General features: G+C 41.7%; 2 protein-coding genes across 12 annotated transcripts in view; both read left to right on the forward strand.

Moving 5' to 3' along the window:
* Positions 1-11977, forward strand: part of HIPK3 (homeodomain interacting protein kinase 3) — a 65563-nt gene extending 53586 nt beyond the window's left edge. For all 6 annotated transcript variants that reach the window (XM_068685096.1, XM_068685099.1, XM_068685098.1 and 3 more), the window contains 8 exons: positions 1464-1585; positions 1758-1882; positions 1983-2144; positions 3127-3423; positions 4368-4508; positions 5622-5857; positions 6127-6254; positions 7893-11977. In XM_068685096.1, coding sequence (XP_068541197.1) covers positions 1464-1585; positions 1758-1882; positions 1983-2144; positions 3127-3423; positions 4368-4508; positions 5622-5857; positions 6127-6254; positions 7893-8369 — 1688 coding nt within the window. In that variant the 3' untranslated portion in view covers positions 8370-11977. The remainder of the gene's footprint in view (positions 1-1463; positions 1586-1757; positions 1883-1982; positions 2145-3126; positions 3424-4367; positions 4509-5621; positions 5858-6126; positions 6255-7892) is intronic.
* A 1210-nt stretch (positions 11978-13187) lies between these two features.
* KIAA1549L (KIAA1549 like) overlaps positions 13188-25919 on the forward strand; it is a 104314-nt gene continuing 91582 nt past the window's right edge. For 2 of the 6 annotated variants that reach the window (XM_068685089.1, XM_068685094.1), the window contains exon 1: positions 13193-13732. In XM_068685089.1, the coding sequence (XP_068541190.1) occupies positions 13570-13732 (163 nt within the window). In that variant the 5' untranslated portion in view covers positions 13193-13569. Of the gene's footprint in view, positions 13733-22374; positions 22578-25919 lie in introns of those variants that run through there. The other 4 variants (XM_068685093.1, XM_068685088.1, XM_068685091.1 and 1 more) reach the window with 4 other exon arrangements.

Genomic DNA, 25919 nt, shown 5'->3' on the forward strand with positions numbered 1-25919 from the left:
TCGTACAGACTTTCTTCTGAGCTTACTTAATACAGCTAAATCATTCCCTATATATTTGTATATGCTTTGCATGATGGCATATTCCATAATTAAAAATCCCTACTGTTTTGATTATATTGAGATGAATAAAGTGATTATAAAAAAGGAAACAGTATGGACAAATACTTCCTCTATGATCTATATACTCTATTCTTAGTGTGATGATAAATGTCCAAATTGAAGTTCTACTACAACTTGGATGAAAGGAGTATATTGGCTTCATCACATAGGTGACAAGCTGAGCTGCTGGTATGGGAAAGGGATATTAATGGTACCTGGCACCACTTCAAGTTTTCTCTGTTTGGCTGCTCTATCAAGTGTCTTGAGTGCTAAGTCTTGCTACTCCTGGCAGAGTTAAGATGTTGCTGTTCTAGGTGTCTGCATTGAAAAAATTAATCAACAACATTCCAAAATTTAAAGCTTTTAACTGCACGGTGATTACTTAATGTTGTTTTATAACATGATAGTATTCTATCAGTTGAAGATTTTTCTTTATCCTGTATTTTAAAGATCACAAAACACATTTAATCTTTAGTTCGGTTTTGAGTAAAAACTCCAAACAGCCACAAGATGCAAAGTGGCATTAGAATGTTAAATTAGTGTTCTTCTAGCCAATGTTTTCTTTAGCCACAGCTGTTTTGTTGCAAATCTGTTTAAAAGAAATCTTTCATTTTAGTTTAACAAGTTATCTTGAACTTGTTAAGTTGTAGCATTGCTCTGTGTCTGTCTGAGTTTCCCGTGACAGTAGTGAAATCTATGTAAAGCATGAGATGCATCTTTTGCTCTTATGCTCTTGTGATAACAGTGCTGCAGCTTGCATTGTTTTGCTACAAGGAGGATTTGACAGGATTACGGACTCTACAGAAAATATCTGATAGCATACACAGAAAATCTTATGTTGTTTCCCACAAAAGAGATGGTAACAAACAGGGGTATCATATATGTGGCTTTGTGTACTGCAAGAGCTGGGAGGAATGTTTTTTTGGCGAGTTGGAAATGGTGTGTGTGAGAAGCACAGAAGTCAGCAGTGAGAAGCTTTGGAATTTGTTTTTGCTTTTGTCTGCTTCTTTGCAAATACCTTTTATGGAACTTGTGATGAAGGGTAAAATGCTTCGCTCTGCAAAACCTTCTGCCAAAGTCATTCCCCTTTCTAGTAGTCTGTTTTCAAATAGTAACTATTGGCAGTTCTTTTTGGAAATCACAGCGTCAAATACCTGTGCAGATCAGTACTGGCACAAAAATCTTTTAAGAGTTATATTGATATTTATTTGGCTTGAAAAGTCGAAGTTATGGAATTAGGTCATAAACACATCAAGACAAAATAGTAAAATGTAAAATTATCCTTTATGTTTGCACTTTGCTCTGAAGCTACGCAAGGCTGATATGTTGCTTAAAGCTTGTGTATGTGTTTTTCTTCCTGATAGGAATTCCTACAAACCACAGTAAACCCACAAGTTTCTCCCTGAGGGTGGATAATGCAGTTCCACTCGTGACCCAGGCCCATGCAATTCAACCACTACAGATTCGAGCAGGAATCCTTTCTCAGGTGAGCTTATTTAAAGAAATAACATTTTTATTTTAACTGTTAGCAAACATTTTTATGAAAATTGCTTTGATAATGCCCCGCACAGTTGCTTTCTGTATTGTGTTGAACTACAATCAGCTAGTATAAATTGAGTCGTTCCCTGTGTCATGAGATCTTCTCTGCTTCACAACAGACATGGTCAAATCATACCCAGCAAATACTGGTTCCTGCATGGCAGCAAGTAGCACCAGTGACAGCCCCTGCAACATCTCTAGCTTCTGATCCTGTGGCTGGCCCACAAAGGCTTGGAGACTGGGGGTAAGTCCACGTATTTTTGTGCAATACTTTATTGGCTTTGGTTTAACGGGATCTATGGATGCAATGGAAATGATTTAAATTTTCCTTTATTTTTCCTCAGGAAGATGATTACCCAGGGCACCCATTATAATTCGGTGATGCCGCAGCCTCTTTTAACACATCAGATAACCTTGTCTGCCCCTCAGCCAATTAGTGTGGGCATTGCACATGTTGTCTGGCCTCAGCCTGCAGCTACCAAGAGAAATAAACTGTGTCAGAACAGGTTGGTCGAATATTTCTAACATTCAAAGATAGTATATCTGAAACTGCTGTTCAGGGTGCAGGGGAATGTCTGTGAAAGTGGCATGTTGCGGGGGGAAAAGTGCCTTTTGGGAAAATGTGTTCTTTCTGCCCTTATTATTCAGTATTTGTGGTAATACAGACTAGATGGGGAAAAAACGCACTAGCAATAGATTCATTCTAGTTCCTGTTGGTAAATCCGAGCCTGTCATGAGAGTGAAGTTGTCTTTATTGCCTTTGGGAAGGTGTAAGAAACTACTGAGGTAACTCTAATGAGATATTCCTAAGCTTATATGTATGAGGAAATATCAGGCTTAGAGAACAAAAGATAAAGAGGTACTCTAAAGGTCGCACTATGCCTTACAACCATCTTAAGAGCAGTCTTTCTTTTGTTGGTAGGAAAACAAACAAAAAAACCTTCAGCTCCTTGCTGAACAACTTAAAGTCTCACTGCCATACCGAGAATTTGCAAAGGTATGGGGCATTTAATAACAACAACAAAAAAAACCATTTGTTATAAAACATGATTACAGCAGACTTGTGATAGGGAAGGATTTCATCCAGAGGCTATCAGCTTTTGTTTTCAGTGAGATTCAGCGGAGAATCTTTTCCGGAAATCTGGCCAGCTTTTTGGTTTTGTTTTTTTATCCAAGTAGGACTTTTTAATTTTTTTCCTTTGTAAAAATAATGGGGTTTCAATATATTGTATTTAATTTTCTTGCAAGATTCAGTCTTAAATCTTATTCTGGATGCTGTGATTAGCTTCTTACTAGCATGTTCCTAAATTTTCATTAATGTCTAAAATCATAAATGCCAAATATTTATCACTGTTTACCATTTCATATTTTCCTTTTTATTAATTTAGAAAAGTGGTATTTTAGCCTTTTTTTTTTTTTTTGAAAGAACAGTTTTAAGATCTGTTGGCAAAGATTCACAGAATATGAATTGTTGTGTTTTCTTCACAGGAGCAATGCGCTACAAAATACCAATATCCAAAATTCAGCCTTTATGTCTCCAAAGATAATTAACCTGAAGGCTGTGAAGAGAATAAGCTGTATAGAAGCACAGGACAATCATAACTCAGAAGGACGGGAAAGTAACTGTTGCGAAGCATCGGTCAGGCTGGACCCTGATTCATCTCTTTCAAACAAACAGCGCCAGGCTATCTTCATCACAGGTTCCCCCAGCCCAGCAGTCAGTGTGATCACCATCAGCAGTGACACTGATGAAGATGACTTAGGAAGAACACGTTCACTGAGAGAGTAAGAATTGATGCTTATTTTTACTGGGTTCTACTAAAATATAGCTGCCTTAACACAGCTGCTGTACTTAACGAATCTGATCTTTTTTTTTAAGACAATGCACTGCTGATCAGATTTCACTACAACGTTAATTCTGCAGTAGTATGCTATTTAAAAGTGAAAAATAATAAATTCTTCATTAATCTAGTAAAGTTGGGCATTGTCAAAGGAAACAGTTTACTCTTCTTTTGTAACAGACCTGTTCAGAATAAGAATACTTTTAAATTCAGCATACTTTTTTTCCTTAATACTGTCATGCCTTATTTCTGTGTTGAAGATTAATCTTCTGGCTTTGTATAATCAACGTGTTCTAGCAGCAGCATCTAGTAGATAACATTATATGTATGTGAGTAAAAAAAAAAAAAGGCAGTGTGAAGAGGTGTGCACTTGGGTACAAACACAAATGCTGTGTGTGGTCTCACAAAGGATTTTTTTTTCTCAAAGCTATCACAGAGCTGTATTGTTTTAAATAAAGGCTGAATAGTCTAATGTGTGAATTTATTTTCACTTGTTACCAATTCTGAACTGGAGGAACGTTTGTTTTAAATCTCAACTTTGTCTGTTGTTTTAAGTCTCTGAACTTTATTTGTAGTAAGAACTGTATCTACTTTGTTAGTAATGATTCAGTAATAAAATTCCTTAGTAGGTTTCCAGCAATGCATGTTTTGTCTAGAATTTCCAAAAGAACTCTGAAACGGTTTAAAATCTGTTTTGGAATTTTTTCTTTAAAAAAAAAGGCAAAACCAAAACAAAACCGGAAGGAATTAAGTATTTGTTTACATTATTTAGGGGGCTTTTTCTAGTATCTGACCTCTTTTTATTCCATAACTATTTCTAAGTCAGTGGTGTACAGAAAGAACGAATGAGAGATTGCATGTTTGCTCACTTTCTTTTCTGTGTGGTAGGTGTAAAGGTAGCCTTGACTGCGAAGCCTGCCAGAACACTCTGAATATTGACCGTGTATGTTCTCTAAGCAGTCCTGATAGCACTCTGAGTACTAGCTCCTCAGGACAGTCCAGTCCATCCCCTTGCAAGAGATCCAACAGGTAAAAAGTTGTGCTCTTTTCAGCAAAAAGAAAGAACCTGGTAGGCTCAGTTTATTGAAAAACAAAAAGCAAAGGTTTTGTTATGTTGCCCTCTGGTGAGGCTAAATTACATGGTTACATATTGCTTTATTGGCTTACAGTTGCACAGTACAGACTCTTCCTTATCCTTTTTAACAGACCTTTCTTGCCTCACTGGCAGCTTTTAGAATGCTGGAAGAATGCTGGTTACTCAGAAAACTCAAACATGTTGCTTACAGCTCCCTTGAGAATGAGAGTCTTACCAGTTTGCAAAATTAACTAAGCCGAAGTAGGATGTGACAGATCTGAAGTTACCAGCATCTTTAATTTTTGCAGCCTCTTCTTCTCCCATTGTGTATCTTGTATTGCAATCTTTAATTACGCTGTCCTTTTTCTTTTACCAAACATAAGCTTCGGTTATGTGAACGTATAATATATATATACACATATGAAGTTATGCACATGTGGTGTTTCCAGAGGAGCTTCAAAGAGACCTACTTTTTCAGTAGGTAAGGTCCAGTTAAGCTCCTAGCGATGGATTTGTAGATGACAGAGACCTACCTGCTATTATGCAGGAAGTTTCCCAAACTTTCATTAGCAATAATGAACCTATTAGCCCCAAGAGAAGGCTTGCTGCAAACTCCAGGTTGTGGCTGATATTGAAAGGAAATGATTTCACTGTGTTTTTTCAGTGTATTCTCTTTTGCTAGTGTAGTAAGCATACAGAGACTGTAATTTCATTTCTTCTGGAATAAAATGTCTTCAGCCTTTTACTTGGACTGAAGATCTAAATTTCAGGTGGATTATAAGTACAAAATTATTTAAAAGAATAACCAAAAAAGATGTGTAACTTTCACCTACTAAGTTTTTATGTAGAAGTGATTTCTATCCTTTCCCTGGCTTTTAATTTGTGAATAGGGTGAGTTTTGAACATCAACTGCCCTCTAGAGTGCCTGTACTTGCATAAGTAAAATGTAACATTTTATCCACTTTTAAGTTGTTTTACTTCCTTAAATTTTATGTGGCATTTTAACAAAACGTGTCTGCATTATGAAAATATATTTGGTTTCATGTCATACATTTATTTTTTGGTAGTATGTCAGATGATGAACAGGAAAGTGGATGTGATACAGTAGATGGCTCCCCGACTTCAGACTCTTCAGGACACGACAGCCCGTTTGTGGAAGATGGCTTTGTAACTAATACCAATAAAAACAAGGAAGCAAGAGCATCAGTTAATCCTGAAACCAAATCAACTGTTTGCACAGTAGTGGTACCATCAATGAGTCTTGAAAACAGATTACATCTTGATGAACAGATGGTGAATGCAGGTAAGTTAGTTGAGGTGGTGTTTCCTTTCTGTATCAGTAGATAAAAGTAGGAATTTGAATAATTTATTCAATAGCACTATACACATGTGGATTTTGAGTTACTCATGTATCTTAACCTGTAATAAACACTTCCAAATAGTGGAGTTTTAAGGTTTTGATGAATGTATTATTTCCCCCTGTATGCTGAAGCAAATCAAATTTTGTCTTTGAATTGCTGGAAGAGAATAAAAGCAACAAAAGCATAACAGTGTTCATTTATATCTTGGAAGATGCTACGTGCCAGCCACTGAAAAAGGGTCGGTCTGTCCTGGGAAGAATAAACCAGTCTTCTGCTGTGGGAAGCCGTCAGCAAAAACTGGCATCGGCGTTCAATCAGCAACATATAAACTTCAGTCAGGTATTTGTACTTGCTTATATCAAAGAAGTGTTTTTTTTCTGTCTTGAGGTTCCAAACATGCTGAATGCTTACAGTTTCAATCGGTGTAAATGGCAACTGCCGTTTTTAAGAGCACTATTGCAGTTCAGAGATGTTCAAACCTTGACACGGATTTCAACTTTTGGGGCAAGTCATGAGTACCTTTGGTCATTTTCTTAAGAAGCTGACTTTATTTTGAAAACTGATAGAAAAATCACACAGAAAATAAGCAACACATACAACTACAAGCACAAGACAAAGCGAAAAGCGTTAGTGTTTGTTTTTTTTTCCTACATCCAAATGCTAAAATGCTTATAGTGTACAGTTAGAAACTGGAGCTGTCTTTCTGTTGTGTTCTGTTAGTAGTGAAAATACTTGTAGTTTGAGTATCCAGAGACTGAGCTTAACAAACTCAACTCTTCCTTACCCTTGCATCCAGGTAGCAAAGCTAAGGGGAGGAAGCTGGGATTTTAGTTAAGTCCAGTGTTGGAAGATACCCAAGGCTGATTTAAAAGCTGCTTTTATCATTACCCAGCAATGTAGTAAATGTGTCTACTGTGGCTGAGAACTGAAGTTGACACACAGCGTTAGGTTTAAGCCCCTTTTTAATGAATTAATTTTGAGCTGTAGCTGCACTGAGCTTTTGGTTAGATATCTGGAGGTGCATTTAATAGAAGAACAGTACCTGTTTGTGCAAGTCTTAAAGAGGAAACCTGTTTGTGTAAGTCTTAAATAGGGGATATTAACTTGTAAGTCAAATATTAAATGCAAGTATGCTATATGTAGATAAGAGGATTTACCGATAATGGCTTGAATAGTTGAGACTGTAAGAAACATTTGGGTGGGTGACACAATCTCCCCTTCTGCATAATCATGCAGGATTGATTTAATTAATTCTAAGTAAACCTTAATGTGATCAGCATAGTATTAATTTTTAATCTCTCAGCGGCTGCAGCTCCTCAGGCTCCTAGCAGGAAGTGTAGGATGTTATTTTCATGACAAAAATTTATGCTGAGCCTTCCTTCTTTGGTAGATGCCCTGTGTAGCTTCAGATCTGCGTCACTTAATGAGAGTATCTGATTTTTAGTCTTTGTCTTTATAACTGTAAATGATTGCCACGCCTTCCTGTGATCATAGCCCTAGACTTCTGTTTGCCTAGTTGTCTCAGGTATTTTCAATCCGTTTATTATTTTTTCTGCTCTCCTCTAAAATTTCTCTCCTATTTGTCCTCTTTGTGCCTCATTATGGTGCCCAAACTGAATGCAGCACTTCCAATTGATGCCAAGCCAGTGCTGAGTAGACTGGAATAAGCACCTTGCTCATGTGATACATGGTATTTCTGTTAAAACAGCCCAGCATGGCATATTATCTTTTTCTTTTTTTTTTTTGCAAGAGCATTAAAACAACTTGTGTTCTGTTTATCATCTCTTATTGTCAGATTTCCTGTCTGTGCTACTATCTAAATAGCTAATATATTTTTTGTTGAAGCGTTTAATTATTCCCGTCTCTATATTCCTCTTGATTTTAAGTTGATTAGTTTTAGTGCATTATTCCATTTTTCAAACCGTCTTCATACTCTAAAAAAAATATTAAGACTTGTCTGTTTCTGTGTACGGACAGGTTCAGCACTTTGGCTCTGGGCCGCAGGAGTGGAACGGGAACTATGCTCACCGAAGACAGCAGGCCTACATCCCAGCGAGCGTAGCCAGTCACGCCTTCTCCCTTCCCCAAGGAAGTCCAAATCCTACTGCCGTACACGCGCATCTCTCTGGAAGCACCCACCTCGGAGGACAGCCCGCTATTCTTCCCTACCCATCCTCGGCACCCCTTAGTACTGCTGCGCCTGTCGCCCACCTCCTTGCCTCACCATGTACCTCAAGACCCTTACTGCAGCATCCAACGTACAATCTATCTCACCCCAGTGGTATAGTTCACCAAGTTCCAGTTGGCATAAACCCCCGTCTCTTACCTTCCCCAACCATTCATCAGACTCAGTACAAACCAATTTTTCCACCACATTCGTACATTGCAGCATCACCTGCTTACACAGGATTTCCACTGAGTCCGACAAAACTCAGCCAGTATCCATTTATGTGAGAACTCAAATAAAGTATATTGAGGAAGCTCAATGACACAGAAGTTTGATTTAAGAAGAAACATGGTATTTATTAAATATTAGCCATGGCACAACAGGAAAATTATTTTTTTGAATCATGTAGACTTGGGTGCAATTTAAACAACTCTGAGCTTTAAAAAAAAAAAAAAAACAACTCACTTTTAATGTGTTTTGCACATTTGGTATAACTTGTCTTTGGTCATGTTATCTTCTTATATAGTAACTTTAGACAGGTGACTTATGGGAGCAGAAATCTGTTTTTGCTCCTGCTATTTTTTATAAAATTGCCTTCTAACTAGTGCAAGACACGTCTACATTTGGGAAGCCATTCAGTGTACAGAATTAGAGCAACAGATGCACATATGTCAGCAGTACAGTGTAGAAGTAACTTGTTTGTGTTACGTATCTTGGTGTTTAAATGTTGAGTCACTTACCTAAAAGTTGAGCTGTTGTTCTTCACATTGCATGTGTCTTTTGCATGGGCAAAAAAAAAAAGCCTAAACATTGCTCTTAAATGTTGTTGTCCTAATAATCTCAGCTGCATTGTAAACTGTTCCCACACATAGTGCCTTAAATATTTGAGGTTGTTAATGTTATTACTTATATATCAATGTTGAGGACTGCAGCACTTAAAAATTCAGATCTGCTGATTTTTTGATAGCGTATTGCTCATTTTGGGTTTTGTGTGGTATGATTTTAGTATTGGGTGTTTTTTCCTTACGAGAAGGCGGCATGTTTTGCTGTAGCTGAACTTTGCTGTCTTTTTTCCCAGAATGATCTAGCTTCAAGGAAAGACTTTAGTAGTGCTTAAGGAAAGTTGATTCAGTAGCTCTTGAGTAGTGACACACAACACAGTATTTCATACTGTTAAATGGAACTGCAATACAATCTAAGTAGTTTATTTTAAAAGTGTTTGTCTAATTGGATATAATAAAATGTTTAGAGGTGCAGTAGGCATGACTGACTAGATAATGAAAGAAAAAGCAAAGTGCTCATTGATTCATGATGTGGTTTCATCTTAGCTTGAGCAAACCATGCAGTATTTAATAACTAGTAGCAGAATATTTACTATTGAAGCTTGAAAAGATGTGAGTTCTTTGTGTGCAATCTTTCATTTATGCATGGGAGAGATTTTAGTCTTTTTACATGATAGTATTTGTTTTAGCCTGTTGGGGGTGTTTGCTTATTTAATACATTCCGTCAGGGACGTAAATGACATGCTTTTTGCATTCTTTTTTTTTTTCCTTAGGAGGTGTGTCTTTTGTTTTTCGTTTTGTTCAAATGAAGTTGCTTTTGCAGCACCAAAGACTTAATCATCCATTTCCTATAAAAGGTAGCTACTTTTTTCATAGACCTCAAGTATACTGTAGTGTAGAGATGGGATTTAAAGAAGGTATGAAACTGAGGCTGTGTTTTAGCTTATGGGCAAGTAATAAATTGTATCATTTATCTTGAATGTATCATAGATAAGCTGCTATATAATGATTGCCACTTCAGATAGCTGTGAACTTAGGTGATTAACTAGTTCTTTCTTAGCCTTCTGATTTCTGTACAAGTCTAATTACATGAAATAGAAGCCGGGTTTTGGGTTGTTTGTTTTTTTTTTTTTTTAAACTTTTGTTTTTCATGTTTGAAGTGTCGTAACTACTATACTGTAAATGATGAAAGATGATTGCATATGTTTTTTTGAGGTGTGTTATTTGCATCAGTATTTTATCTCCATTAACTTTGAGCTCATCACTGCATATAAATGGATGTATTGGTGTAACTTAATTTTTTTTTATGTTTTCATATTGGCATTGTGTAGACACTTAAGCAGCTGCATCTTGCAGGCTTGACTTAACTTTTTTTTAAAACAAAATCTGGAATACAATCTTTGCAATGTTGACTGGAATAAGAGTGCAAAGCATTTGAGTTTTAACTCTGTCAATAAGCTAATAACTGGTAAACTTTTTCTTTACTCCACTAACACAAGCAGTGTTTTATTTAATGAATGTCTGAATGAAATAAATGTGCCTACATTTGATTTATTTAAGTAATAACTAAAATACAACAGTATTAGATCGTAAAACAAACAAAAATACCAGCAGTACATTTTTAATCACACTGAAAATTAAGAAACCTAACTTTTCCCAAAAGTTTCAGTGTTTTTAGTAATCAGCTCTATGCATTTTGTACAAGTATAAATGTGTATATAAAGTATGCATTAGGAACTAGGAGTATCCTGATTAATCTGAAATCTTATCAACACATAGATAAAGCCTAAATATATGGAGTCAAGAAAATGCTCAAATTGGATATCCACCTTGCCACTTCAAACCTGTACTATATGGTCCAGCAGATTGTTTTCTGTTAACTCCCTCGTGGTGGGAATTGACGCTTTTCTGGTGCTTACTCCATTGCAGGCAATGGACACACCACAAATCACCAATGCAAATGGAGTAGATGAATTTTGTATTGTGATAACAAAAAAAAAAAAAAGCTTTTTTTTTTTTCCGGGGCCATGGGGATTTTCAGTGGTCTAATGTATTTACTGTACTTTCTTTTTACTGTGCTTAAGGTTTTAAGCGACTGCTTGTTAAATTGACACAATTATCTGTATATCACAACAGTAGCCTGCCGTATGCAGGAAGAAGTTGCTGTAAATGTGCCCCACGTTAGATCTGCTGCTCTTTCTACGTATTGTAAGTTTAGGAATGTCTGCATTTCAGTGGACGACAGATTTGGGATTCTGCCACAGCTTAAATTCAACGTAATGGATGGCTTTTCCCCAATCCTGCAATACATTCTGAGAGAACGGACTCTTGTAAGTCCAAGTGTCCAGGGCCCAACTGCAGAAAAAAAGCATTCAGGCAGAAGGCCTGTTCTGTGGGAAGAAAAAAACAAAAACAAAAACAAAAAACACAAAGTCATCCTCTGAGAAGCATTTATACATGTTACTGTTTTAATGCCTTTTTTAAATAAAACACTGCATGACTACAGAATTGCATATCTGCATAATTAATTTGCAAGATTTTATATGAATTTCTTGTGTTCAGTTTTTAACTTCAGGGTGTTTTATTGGTCAAATATGCTACTATGCTACTGTATTAACTTTTTTTTTTTGGTTTTAGTTTTTAAATTTTCTGTTTTTACTGCTAATTAACTTGGTTTGTGTTAAGTAAAAGTTAAATCACACTGCAAGCTGTAGGAAGACTTGTTCTAGAATTACCCAGTGATAGAGACTTGATTACTAAGTTTGAACTGTTACTGTTTAACAACTTGTAGACTTGTGGCTTTTTTTCTTTTCTTTTTTTATTTTTAATTTTGCTTTGGATTTCTATGCTACACTAGTTCGCCATGTAGCAATTGCACTGTGCAATATTACAATATGAGGACTGGGAAAATTTTTTATGGATGTAATGTCTCTTACAGTTTGCGATAGTATTTCTTTCTAGTTCTCAGTGATTTAAATGTGACCAAGCCTTCTGTACTTTGTCACAAAAAGCGGGTTTTCCAGGTGACTATTTTGGTGAGTGTCAAAATAAGAATTTATGGTGTATTACTGTCGAGATTCACTTTGAATTAAAATATATATTGCAGCAGATGATCTTTGGTGGCTTTCTTTGTTGTGTTAGATCCGGGCTGGGTTAAGGTAAAGGCAAGGAAAAAATCATGTGAATGGTTCCAACTCTTAAACTATGGTGTAGTCATTTGACTAAGCTTCTCTTTGGTTCGAGATTTGAAATTTTAGCAATGTGCAGGGCATGCTTTTAGCAGGGTCTCAGCAATCTGCCTTCAGTGTAGCCAAACCAAAAGGTACGTTTCTCTATGTGCCCTGCTCGTGCAACACGAGGAGGTGTTTATCTGGTCCAGACTCCAGCACTCAGTGCACGGGACAAATTTGTACTGCAGTTGTGATAGCATTCATTCAAGGAAAAGCCTTCGGACTCAATGGAGTTGTCACATGCTGCAGAACTGTAGTGGGACAAGCTGGCTGGGGATCAGGCTTTGCTTTATCAATGAATCAGCTTTGGTTTTCAGCTGGAGAGATGGTCCTGCCCTGGGAAGCAACAGAGAAGCTGCTGTTCCTTATCACTCACAAAGCCCTACAGTGCTGACAATGAGGGCAGATTCACATTAATGTGAGTAATTTACACACACAGCAATGGATTAAAAAAATGTGATTAAAAATGGATTAAAAAATGTGGTTATCAAGTATACAGGGCATGTGCATGCTCTAGGGCAGCCTGTATACAAGTCAACAGATCCCAGCACCAGGTGTGGATGCACGGATACCCCTCTGAGGGCTTGAAATTACCTTTCTGACCCATGAAGGTAAATGGAATCAGGTAAGGTAGGTCTAGGGGTAGGTCTAGGGAGTGGTTAAGTGCAGTTTCTTGGTAAAACTTGAGTGAATTTTCGTGGGTTGTAAGGGTAATTCACCATGCGTGGTGGTTTTACTTTCACTGTATGGGCTGCTACAGGGAAAGTTAACATTCCAGCCAGACCCAGTACACCATGCTGCGAAATACGTGTCTTTAAAAGGACTTAAACTAAAAACGTTAGGAAAAAAAAAAGTGTTAATATATGTTTATATGCACAGAGTGTATAATGGAGGGGAGTGACTGTGAGTGAGCTAGACCCAGAAACAAACGCTGTCAGAGATAATTTATTGACGGGTCTGTGTCTATAAAGCTCCTTATGCCAAAAGCTGGTAGATGAAGGTAGTGAGAGGGGTTTTAGGGGGGAGTCTCCACACGGGCAGGGCGCGGTACCGCCAGAGGGCCCTGCGCTACCGCCGTTGCCCCTCAGCGGAGCGCTGTGGCGGTGGCAGCCGCGTCCCTGCCATCTTCCCTTTGTGGCAGCCGCTCGCTGCTCATTGTGCCCGGAGCCAATTAGCGCCGCGAGGCCGGACCGCCTGAAGCGGCACCGGGGGCCCTGAGGCGCCCACCGAGGGCTGGGTCCCGGCGGCAGCGCCGCCCCCGCCCTTCGCTCCCCGCCTCCCCTCGCTCTGAGGGCGGGCGGCGGGGCCGGGGCTGGCGGCGCGGGGGGCGCTTTGTGGCGGAGCTGCAGCTGAGGAGGGGCACGGGCAGCGCGTCCTGCGGCTGCGGCCGCCGGCGCCATGCGGAGCCCCCCGCTCCTCCTCCTCCTCCTCCTCCTCTTTCTCCTGCTGCTGCCGCCGCAGCCCCTGCTCTAGAGATGTCGCGGCGGCGCGGGGCGCATCCCCCGGGGCCCGGCTCCGCGCCGCCGCCCCGCGCCCCGCCGGCCCTCGGCGGCCCCCGGAGCCTGGCCGGGGCCGCGGTGCTGCTGCTGCTGCCGGCCGCGCTCATCGCGCTCGCCCCGGGCGGCCGGGCCGAGCAGGGTAAGCAGGGGAGGCCTCGGGGGCCGGGGGGGCGACGGGTGGGTGGTGGGAGGCGAGCCCGTGGGGGTTTAGGGCTGGGGGAGCGGGAGGGTGCGAGCTGGCGGAGCGGGACGTGGTGCCTCAGCCCCGCCGCCTCAGCCCGAGGAGCAGCGGCTGTTCCACACCATTTTTACCACAGCTTTCTCCACCAGAGCGTATTTATACACACGGGAAGAGCCTGCATGTACGTGCCTGCCTACCCACTGGCAAATGTTTTGTCCTTTTGGTGGGTTCACCTCAGCGCACGGTGTGGGGACGAAGCAGGGCACCGGGGGCACGGAGGCTGAGGAGCGAGGTGACGGTGGCCACACGGCGTGACCACGGCTCCTGGCCTTGAGCGGCAGCCCCAAAAAGCTGCTCTGTCCCCAAAGGGCCACGTCCCAGCCCGCACAAACCCAAAGGACCGTGTCCACGCCCGTGGAGGAGGCACACTGCTTGTGGATGCATTTTCCATTAGCTCCAGCAACTCATGGCAGGGGCTGCAGTGGGGGAATAGGGGATTGGAAACGTTAAAATACGCCTGCTGTGTTGTCAGTCAGTCAGTCATCCTTTGTGCTTGCCTGTTTGAGTGATGAACTTGCCAGGGAAAGTGTGTTCCTTCCCGTGTGTCCACGGGAGGAGGATGTCCAGGAAAGCAGAAGTCTGTTCTCCAGAAATACAAACCCAAGTTTTACGAAACCAGCCATTTCGGGTTGCTCTTTTAATGTTCTGCCTGATCAGCTCAATGGAAAACAGGTGCAGATACCTGCCCTCTGCAAGGATGGGTGAACAAACAGGGAGAATTTCCAATTCTGACTCATTTTATTCAAAACTATGCCTGCACCTACCACGTGGGCTGAAAAAATCAGGCCTCTAGGAGCACGCATCCACCAGTCAGGAGTTACCATGCTCCCACTGCTTTCCTGGACCTGAGTTATTCCCCATTAGCTCTTAAAAAATATTGCCGATTTTAGGATTTGTCTAGATACAAGGTACTTTAAATTCATGTATGCTGAAACAACCGTGATGAAACTGTTCTCTTTAGATTAAGGTAAGCACCCCAGATCTTAGATGAGGATGAAAGGTGTCTACGTTTTGCCCATAAAGAATATTTGCTGCTTGTTTTAAACCCATGGTTAGTGAAGAAATTTGCAATCTTATTTTCAGCCAAATTCAGCCATCCAGTCATGTACTGAGTATCCGACAGCCTCTAGTCTCCACTGCAGTATTTTCTGAAATCTGATACACCTTCTCACAATCAGGTTGATGAATAAAGGGAAGGGGAATGTGAGTAATTTTGTTTCTGGCATTTTCTTAGTCATTTGGGAGCAGTTGTTTCTGGGGAAATAAATACTGATGATATTTGCATATGAATTTAGGCTTCGGCATCGAAACATGTCAACATTTCATTAAAAATAATAAGCATTTTGGTGTTTATTTACTGCTTTAACTCCCTTCTGTCGAGTCTGAGGAAGGAGCTACTGCACTTACTGATCTAGTTGGCATTTTACTTGCAACCCTAAGGGCCGTGGACTGAACGCTGCCTTCCCCCGGCAAGGTGGGATACCACTGGGAGGCTTCAGACATTGGGAGGTACAAGGTGTAGGAGAACCAACCCCGTACGTCTCACACACGTAGTTTGCTGCTGAGGCAGCCGTAGTGTTCTTAAACCTAACTTCCATTTGAAGAGGCCTACGACAAAGGACAAAAGCGAAATGCTCTGGAATTGAGAAAGAAATGAACAAGAGAGAAGTCCAGGCTTTGATCCAACGTTTTGGTGGTAGCTCTAGGCACATGAGACAGGACACAAAGGGCGCACGTGCATCTCGTGCTTGCTGCCACCAGAAGAAAGGCCAGTCACGTTCTGCAAACCAGAGCAGCGATCCCATGCCCATGGGCGGCTGAGGGGCAACTCCAACGTGCCCGGGGCCTGGGAGGGCCTCGACAGCAGCTGTGCAAAGGTGTGCGAAGCTGGAAAGAATAAATACTCAGACTTAGAAGGCAGAGCCTGTTTCCACGCTTTCTCCGACCCACATTGCTGTAGATCTGAAACTACCGACGGTACCTTGGCTGTCTTGTCGTGCACCTGGCAGCAGTGTGGTGTTCTTTTAAGGGAGACTCCCCAGCTGATTCCTACTGTCGTTGAGTATGGAGAATATATGGGAGAAAGTAGAGGAAGATAAACAGAAGAAAGTAGTGCAAGATAAACAAAGAAGGTAAATGTTGTGGCCAAACGCTCCCGCTTTCAGGTATTATGATCGGGCTTGATCCATCAGTTGGCGCAGCTGCAGTAGCTCTGCTCCTGACATTCCTCCCGTTTTCCATGCACGTGTATACATTTTCTTCATAATGACCAAAAGCCCCGTATGCAGTGATTTTGGCGGCTGTCTAGGAAATTCTGTCTGCACAATCTACGCACCGATCATACGCAGTGTTTTCCCAAGTGCTCGTGCAGTGGGGTGGTGACAAAAAGAAATCCTGAGGCAAGCTCTTCCAATCAAAATCCATTTGTGTATCGGTTAATAAAAAAGCAGAACTGTCCTGCATCACTGTGTTGTTTAGTGACACGATGATTTCACTGTAGTGAAACTATGTGTTCAACCTCACGTAGTTGCTAGCTAGGGTAACACAAGAAGGTTCATTTATGGATCTGTTTGACTTACGGATGCTAAGGTAGAGATTTTTTTAAGTGTGCAACTCAAAGGAAAGGCTACACTTTGCAATTTATGGAAATTAAGATGTCAGAAGACATCCCAAAGAGATGGAAACAAAGATGTTGCATTTATTTTCTGTAGTAGCTATAAAATAATGAAATAACTGAGGCCACTAAAATACATTGGCAACCGATGTAAAAATGACAAGAAAAGAGTTGAAAAACTGAAGTTTATCCTTGGGAACAGATTGTTACCAAACAGCTGGTCTTTGTTTTGAAAATAATAAAAATGACTTAGATGATGTTATGTTGCTCACCACTGAGGTTTCTGAGAAGCTGATTGCACAGAAAGCATGTCAGCCTTGCCTGGTTTTCTTTATGCAGTTTTCTTTTTCAATCTTTTAAACTCATAAATATACTTCCATGTGCTTGCATCGGTATCAGTTCACTATCCAGAATTCATTGCTGTTTAATAACCAAAAGTTTTGCTTGCTTTAGGAAGCAATTTACCATTTTCTGTGTGGGTTCCCATGCAGCACGGTGTGAAACCAGAGTCTTGGGCTCTGGGTTGGCTGCAGGCAGTAATCGCTGGCTGGGCGAGTCGAGGGGGCAGCAGGGATTAAACTTTTTAGGGGGTGCTGTTTGTGAATTTAAAAAATAGAAAATAAAGTATTAGTAAAAGGTTTAGGTCAGCAAGTGTAGCATTAGTAAACGCATTTAGGTAAGAAAGGAATCGCTGACATTGTTGAATTTGTTTTCTGCACGTGATGGACCTTAGGATTTGCCATTTTACAGTGACTGATGCACAAGCGCAGCAGCTCTGGGTAGAGAATAATCCTTAAAAGACCATGCGATCCTAATTAATGTTTTCTGGGGCTGGGTAGTTCACAACAATTCCTAGTAAAGGATGTTACTGTCGTGTTTGGAAATTTGTGTCTTATTTCTGTACCAAGGAAGTCCCACTTCATTTTCCAGCTCTCTTATTTAGCAGACTGAAGAGCTCTGAGAAGCCTTTCCCAAGCACAGCTGCTGGCACACCGAGATGGAGCCGTGCCTTTCGCTTTGAGCTCGCTCAGATGGCTCAGCCAAACGCACAGCAGGCAGGAGGTCAGGCTGGGTGTTAGGAGAAGGGTCTTCACAGGCACTGGGACAGGCTCCTCAGGGTCGCTGTTCCCCTTCGTAGACACTTATTCCCTGAAGTTGGTCTGTAGTCTGTGTTTCCAGATGTGCGATCTGACAGCTGACTGCCTCTGCCTGATTCATTATGCGTGTCTTTCCCAGGCTGTAACCTGTGAACTTTCCTCTGAGAGGGTTTTTGCTTCCTCCAAGTTGCTGATAAACGCCTTGAACAGTGCAAGGCTGAGATCGATCCCGTGGGAGTCTGCTCGAAGCATTGCTGCTCGATTTAATCATTTTAAATCTACTGCATATGCATCACATTGGTTTTATGTTTTATTAATCAAAATGTGAGATATGAAGTCAAGTGCCTCACTGAAATCTCAGACCAGTCGATCAAGCTTGTAGTCTGATAGAAATATAAAATTAATGTGAAGTGATTCATTGTCCATAAAGATGTGTTCCTGGACATTAGTTACCCTATTCTCTTTTTGTTCTTCGTTAATCAAATCATTTCTCTGCTAATTCAGCCCATCATCTCGCAGCGATATCAGAACCTCCATCGGGCAGTTCCCATTTACCCCGTCCCAATATTACGGTATTAGGGAACAAAGATAAACCCCGGGCTTTGTTTGCTCTGTCTCCTCACACTGGGGGAATAAGGGGACAATCAGCAACTGAAAAAAAAGCCGGATTCAAAACCAGTCAGTGCTTCTTCAGCCTGCCTGTGGTTGTAGAGCTTCTGCCCTGAGCTCCTGGGGAAGCCTCCCTGGAAATCCCATCTGAAACTACGGAGGGAGCAGCCTTGATGCTGCTTAAGGGGCAGGGCATAAAATAGAGAGGTAGGAGGGAATTAGGGACTGAGACAGAGCTAACTGCCTTACGCCAAGTGCAGGTGAGGATGAAATTTGGGACTGATCTATCAAGGCAAGTGCTGAAAGCTGTGCTGAATGAGTTGGAGATAGATTTAGAGAGGAGGGAATTAGGGGACTGGGTAAACAGGAGAGGATGAGCATGCTGAGTTGAACAGGCTTTCCAGTTCCAAAGCTGCCTGATGCTCTTTTCTTTGTAGATGTTTCAGGCGGATAATGGGATGCTAGGTGAAGGCTATTAAGCCTTGATTCCTTGGGTGCACCTAAAGAGGTAGGGTATGAGGGCTGTATTAGCACTAGAGAAAAATCTGCTGCTCGTGTGGGTGAGGTTGCAGAGATCTCAGCCAGTTTGTTCTCCTTTCCAGGTGGCTTTGGCTTCCTTCTTTTTGCAGCATGGGGTCAGTGTCCTATGTAGGAGATGGCGTGTGGAAAGTCCTTTCAATACCGGTCTCCTTTTTGTCCTCCAAAGGGCCCCGAGCCAGCCGCTGCAATTAATGAGACTCCTCGAGTGCTCAAAGGGAAGCACATCCACTGCTTATCTGAAATTTGTGACGGTCCTCCACCATGCTGCCGAGCTCTGAACCACATTGATGACCTGTCTGTGCGGTGTACGTTTTGTTGAAAAGCCAATAGCTCGTTTTAAAAATCAGCGATGAATTAAAAGTAATAGATAATGGTAACGGGGCCGAGATAATAAAGTACAGAATATTCACATTTTATCAGATCTTTTGATATATGCAATACTTCCAGTATAAGGCAGATAATTAAAATTACCCCAAAGAGAGAATCTCCCAGGAAGATATTCCGGGGATGCAATTTGTTTTCACCAGTATTAACGTTAGGCAACGATGATGTAGCGTGTTGTACAGAGCCTGTGTAGGATGCATTTCTGGGGCTGTTATTACAACTGTCCGACCACAGAAATCTTCCTGTATAGTTTCTCTAGGTACTTAACTGCTAACTTTATTCTCCCCTTGTCTTGGTAGGCAGTTGTTGCTGAAATCAATGCTGTCCGCGTGTCCTAGCCTTGGTGTCTGCTTATTTTAGCCCTCATTTTCCATCCTGCCTGCGTGGAAAGCAAGGGGAGAAGTTGCAGTGACCTGCAATGGATGTGGGCTCAGCCTGTGGTGCGTGGGCTCCGCTCTGCCAGAAGTTCCCTGTGCTACCTTAAAATCTGTTTCCGCTTCAATAAATGGTGTTTTTTGGGGGGGGTAGATGTGGTATTTGTTAGATCACTGCTCTTCTCAGTGACAAGATTGGCATTTATTCTTGTAAACCACTGAAGGATTCCCATTTTAGCTGATGCCCCAGCCTTTTAGCTGATGCCACAGCATGGAGATTTTTTTTTTTTTGACCTACACCTTTTTATTTCTTTACATATTTCTTGTGAAATAGTTGTCAGGTGGTAGTTGTCTCCCTGAAAATCCAGAGGAGAAGGAAAGCAGCAGTGCATCTGACTGCGATTTACACCTCTCCCCATGGTTACGTTTTCTTAGCTAATCTCAGTGTAAAACCTCATTTTTTAGTCTCCGTTTTAAGTTAACTTTGGCCAACTCAGTGTAAGCAACCTGTGCAGTCCCAGTGCAACACCCTTGCTGTACAGTTACTCAGGCATGTTACACATGTCAAAGCTTTCTAAATAGAGAGATTTACCTAATTGTTTTTAATAGTTGTGTGTGTTTTTTTTTTTTGTTTTCAGGCCAGCTGATTCGTACACTTTCCCAAGCATTTAATTTGATTATGCCATTAATTCCGTATCAAAGACTAATTAGAATAGACAACGAAAGAAGAAGCAAGTCTGAAGTTATGAAACAAAACTGCCATGTGAGTGTGGTGCCTGTGGTTCTTCGGGACCCAGTCATCTGCCACAGCTTCTTTTCATAGCTCATTCTGATTCCAGTGCAATCAAACCAAACGTAGCCTTTTGTTCCTGGGCTACACTGGGGTCCTTCTGCTTGTTGCTGGCACAGGAGATGTTCGGTTTAAATGTTTTTTAATATTCTGCTTGCTTTCCCTGCTGAACAAAATGAAATCAATTGCCTTTGCCTGCCCTTCTTTTCTCAGTCTGGTTGAACGTCAGGAAACGGCACAGCCCCCCCTCAAAACTTCTTAATCCTCTGGCCGATTGTCATCAGATTCGCCAGAGCCAGCGCTCTCTGCCATGTCACCTCCCTGCTTGCATACGAAGCTGTCAGTGCACAGGGGAAGGAGAGCTGGTTTTGGGCTTAAGAACAGAAAACCCTAAAAAAAAAAAACCACAAACACAGATCGTCACGTCCACGGAACTGCTGTTAGTGCAATTTGAAAGACATTATAATTACAGGTGTTGATTCATTCAGCAGGCAGAAGGTACCAAGAAATAAAAATGAGCTCTTAAAAAGTCTGGCCTGGTTCTCCAGGCTTTTCCTCTTTGATACAGGAATCCTGTCGGCATGCAGTCCTGTTTCTATGAACATGCAGTATTTATATACGTGCAGTAGTCCTCTTCTATGGCACGTGCCTTGTCCTGCATGTCCTCAGCATGTGCTGAGTCCTGTGTTCATCAGTGCAGCAGTAACTGAAGCTGTCTGGCAGTTTTCCACACTGCTATTGATGTTCTGCTACAAAGAAAACAAACAAGCACAAACAAAACACCACAGTGCACATATTTAGAAAAGACACGAAATTAAATTCCGTCTTCCAAGATACCTCGTGGTGCTGTCAAGCACTCATCATCATTCTGGAAATAAGGTATTTATTTTCCCCCGAGGGATAATTCAGAAATTGCTCACTGACACCAAGTTTGTGGCTTAATCCCATAAAGAGGTGATGCGGATCACTTGTGCTCAGCCTTTCCTTTGGAGAGAGAAAGGAAGAGGACACACTGCCACGCGTGGTTTTCAGAGCAGTGATTTATGGTATAATGAAGTGTGATTTGGGCAATTGTAAGCTTTAGGATTTTATATTAAAGCACAATGAAATTAGCATAAACTTTGGTGCAGAAAGAGCGATGTGCTCCAGTGGGAGCTTGCACAAACAGCTCAAAAGTAAAAGCAGCTCAGGCTCTTGGAAGCTGCAGCCCCTTGTCCATCCCAGGCACTGCCTCTGGGATGAAATCAGGACCTGCTCATCGCTGCCTGGCAGCAGGGCAGGGCTTGTGGAGGTGCTTGGGTTGCCACAAGAGGGAAAAGGAGGGTGCCAGTAAGGTCTTGTTGCTTTGATGAATTTGCCGGAGTTTCCCTGTAGTTCTCTCCACGTGGCACACCGGTGCAGTGACCCGCAGTGTCCCTCCGTGTGTCCTGGTGTCAGGTGTTTGGGTACTGGAGCAATGCTGCTCATCAGTGGGAATAACATGGCAAATAGGATTCACATCAGTGCTTTCAGGGGGTGTAAGTTGAGATTTTACAAAAGCGCGTTTCTGTTCACACTTGTCCTTTTTGTCCTTTTGCCAAAGTCCAGAGGAGAAATACCCCAGAGCACCCAAGGACTGCTGAGGCTCAATTTTAAAAGTCCCACAAGCGCTTCACCCACCAGGGCTCAGTCATTTTCAGGGGGGCAACAGGTACCCATCGCCGATGGGTCAGAGTTGCAAAGGCACCGGAGTGCCTACAGTCGCACAGGGGGCCAGTGAGGCCAGCGGAATAATTTCAGCAGAAACTGCATTGCCTTTTTGAGGGACTGGTGGCTGCTGGAGCCAGTAGGTACTCAGCAGCTACATAGCTGGCAGCTCCTGCCGGGTTTACGAGGCCCTTCTGTGCATCGTTTGGGAATCTGCCCCGGAGGCCCTGGTGCTGAATGGTTCCCAGGGCTGCGCTCCTTTAGTGTTTTGGCAGCCGTGCAGGCTTCTGAGCCCATGTGTGCAAGGTTATGTACCGCAGGTTATCCTTCTAGTAGTTTTTCTTCGGCTCAAAGTATCTGCATGTGCCTTCGGTTGTAATTACAAACAGCAGCAGCCTGTTAGGATGCTAATAGTAAAGACTGAAAAACAGCTGGCACAAAACAGCATTTGTTTTGCAGTAGTGAGGTGGTGCTGGTGTAATAGGCTGGGAGCCTTCAGCCCCCCTGTGAGCAGGGATGGCTGCTTCCTTCTCCCTCTCTGACCTCCCAAGCCCTTGCACTTCTTGCATAAAGAAGTTTTGGTCACTGTGATGGACTGGTGTATTAAGTTAATCCTGTATTTGCTTTTATGTAAAGGTATTGCTGGTGGGTAAGTATCTGTATTTCCTTACTTCCCTCCTTTTTTCCCTGTGTTTCTGTAAGGCCGTCACCTGCTGTTTATCTGAAGGTGGTAGCTTTACAGCTGTTGTTTTATGTGAATATTTGGCCTGATATGAGGTGCCTGACTCTGTGATTTATGTTAATGGCTTACCAATCACTACAATTTCATAATACAGGAAAGAAATGGAAATGAGCTCTTTACATGTCTTTATTTCCTCAGATTTGTATTCACTCTTGATTTGCATTTGACTTCAGAGCCACCCACACTGCTTCAGGCAGGTTGGTTATACTGAGGCTGCTGTTGTAAGTGAAGATGAATAGGCAGGAGAAGAGTGCTTTTCTCCTTGGTCGATGTGTGTCAACGTAGGTTTTCCTTTAACCCTGCAATGAGAAGCTTGATCCTTCTCCAAGCAAGGCTGTTCTGCGTTAGCCAGTGGATGCTGTCAGGTTTACCCATTCACAAGACCGATCTAGGATATTAGACTGAGCTGGCTGTGGTGTTTCTTCACGTTATTAGGATATTTACCACATCATATTGCTCCTTCGCTTTTCCAGAGTTTGCCTACCTTCTAAATTACCGTTTATTTCCTCTGGGCATGGCTGTGTTCGGCGTCTGCTCAGTGAAAACGCCAGTGACTGTAGCAGAGCAGAATATCTGAAAGTAACTGCGCAGTTCTGCCCTTTCCAAAAATTATTCTGCAAAACTTGACAAAATTAAGAAAACATTACCCCCACTACCCCCACATCCAGGAGGTCAAGGCAGGCAGCAAATACTCTGTTTATTCCTGTCTACTCGACTCTGTATATGGCTCCATCATCATCATTAGTCTTGGGTGACAACCTGTGCTCCACAAGGCAGAAATCTATTAAAATTCTTCAGCCTGAAAATGGGCGGATTTTTAAAATCACAAATGGTCATTCATGGAAGTGATCATGGTAGTGAACACAGCATCGTTACTGACTATATTCATTTATTAATATTTATTTATTCTCTCTCTCTCTAAACCTGTCTCCTTAGCAGTAGTTGCCGTGCAAACGCCCCACTAAAATGTAGCCCTTTCCCAGCAGCTTGTATTGCTTCTGTGTCCCATGCAGTCTGCTGGTGTCAGTGCAAAGCCTTCTCCGCTGACTCGTGTTTAATTATGAGTAGTCTTCCTCTTCTCTTCAAGGCCAAATTCCTGAAGGACTCTGTGTATTTTGTGCCATCCGCTTCACATATTTTCTAAATGAGGTGTTTGAGAGTAAAACGTGAGCATCTTACTTCTGGCACCACTAAATTGTTTTTTGCTTGCTTTTCCCTAGTGATGTTTTCTTTGACGAGTAAGAAAATGTCTGTCTGAGAGTACAGTCAGTTTATTTTAGGGAACTGCATGGGCCATTTCCTCGTTAATTTTTTCATAAGCACTGAAATTGTATGACGTGATTTAGATCACAGGAACCAAACTCAGGGGCTTTGGATTCTTTTCCAATTATTATTGTGTAAACATAAAGGAAAGAGAGCACAGGCAGGTTCTGTAGGAACAACCCAAAAAAGGTGAGGTGTTGAGAGGCTGAGATGAGGTGAAAGAAATGGCGCTGCCTGTGAGGCCCCGACAGTAGCATGGTGCCTGGGCCTCACACTCCAGAGCCCCAGGGGAGGCTGATACTACTTCTTTTTGTTTTTTAATCAAATGTCTTCCATGAACTCTATTTGTCCTGCATTTCTTATTTTTGGGGCACTCCTGAAGTTTGAATACCGTACAGTGAAACTTGAAATGAAGGTAGGCTGAGACTTGCCCTCAGGAAACATAAGCGGTGCTGGGGCTTTCAGTGCTTTTAGACCAAATAAACGTGGTTTAAATCTAGGTACTGAACAAGATACATTGGGCAGTTTCTGTCAGTCAGCACTGAAATGGCATCAGCATCTTATTACTTATAGCACTGAAGGTGATTTAACGAAATTAATAGGAAAAAACACAAGTGTTTGTAACAGGGCCGTGGCAGATACTTGAATGAGTAAGCCTGGTATAATAAGCTCATCCAAATCAAGATGGAAAATCATATGTAGTATAACACTAATCATTAAAGCTATTGCATCTTTAATGGGTTTGTTTCTAAATACTGCTATGAAATCTCTTACAGATTTTTTTTTTTCAGTGTTAATTTTTCCCATCTTCAGTGCAGTCGCTGTGCTATTAGCGCCATTTGTGCTACAAGCTGTTTACACTAAAGCCTCGAAGCGTAGTTGGTAGTGTTACTATTTTTAACATTTTATCATGCTGGGGAATCCGAATCTGATAGATACCTGGCCATTTTTCTGTCTGAATGCCTGGTCCCGTGTCTGCCCTGGCTTCCTTGAAGCTGTCGGGCAGCTGGGGTGGAGGCATGAAACACCTGCCCTGCAGCAGCTGTGGGGTTTTGCATCGCAGGCAGGAGCAAGGCATTGATCGCAGCGTCTGGGCTCCCTACCAAACATGCAGTGCCTTCCGTGCCACAGGTGAAATAAGTATACCATAAAGGTATTTAATTAATTTGCTGTTAATTGTCTGAAAAGAAGAAGATTAGGATGCTGCTGAACAAGATAGGAGAAGCCTACGTGCTGCTGTTTTATTGGATTGCTGGCAACAGCCCTCCGCTTTGGTCTTAACGCTGCAACAATACATCATGCTTTACTAATTATTGTCTCATTTGCATATCGAGTGGAATTCCCTGTTATAGAAATTGGTGAAACACTCTTCAACTATTTATGTTGATAATTAAGTGGTGAGGTGCCTGGACTTTAAGCTGCAATTGTAATCAGAACTACTCACAGCTCACAGTAAACTGCACTAATTATAGCCAAGGTATCAAATTTTTAATAGCTGCTTGGATAAGTCTTTTGTTCTCTCTTATTTCATAGCTTTATCAGACAGAATTACAAATGGTGAAATAAATTAACTAGTTCTGTCTTAAAAGCTGCCATTTCTTGTCTCTTAGAAATTGGTATTTTATTTAACGTGGAAGAAGTATTTTATTTGATGTGTTATGTGTGGGCGTAAATAAGGGTTGTTCTCTATTTAGTAATTTAGCATAGGCTTATTTGTTTGGTAGATTGCTTATTATGTGTATTGCCTGTGAAATTCATAGCGGCTTGACCAGTAGGGTTATAAAATGTGAAGTGATGTATTCACGTATTACAACTGTACTGTTCATTTTTTCCCTTCCGTGATTCACCTGCCCCTTTGTGGTCATACATTGGGACAGAACAAATGCCATTACCTTAATGCACAAGATTCAGACTTCAGAAGCACTTGGCAGCAGGGGCAAGCTGGTGTTGCTGTTGTTTTATTAGCGCATAACCAGAGTAGCAGCA

This window comes from Anas acuta, chromosome 5, assembly GCF_963932015.1.
Source record: "Anas acuta chromosome 5, bAnaAcu1.1, whole genome shotgun sequence".
Classification (NCBI taxonomy): domain Eukaryota; kingdom Metazoa; phylum Chordata; class Aves; order Anseriformes; family Anatidae; genus Anas; species Anas acuta.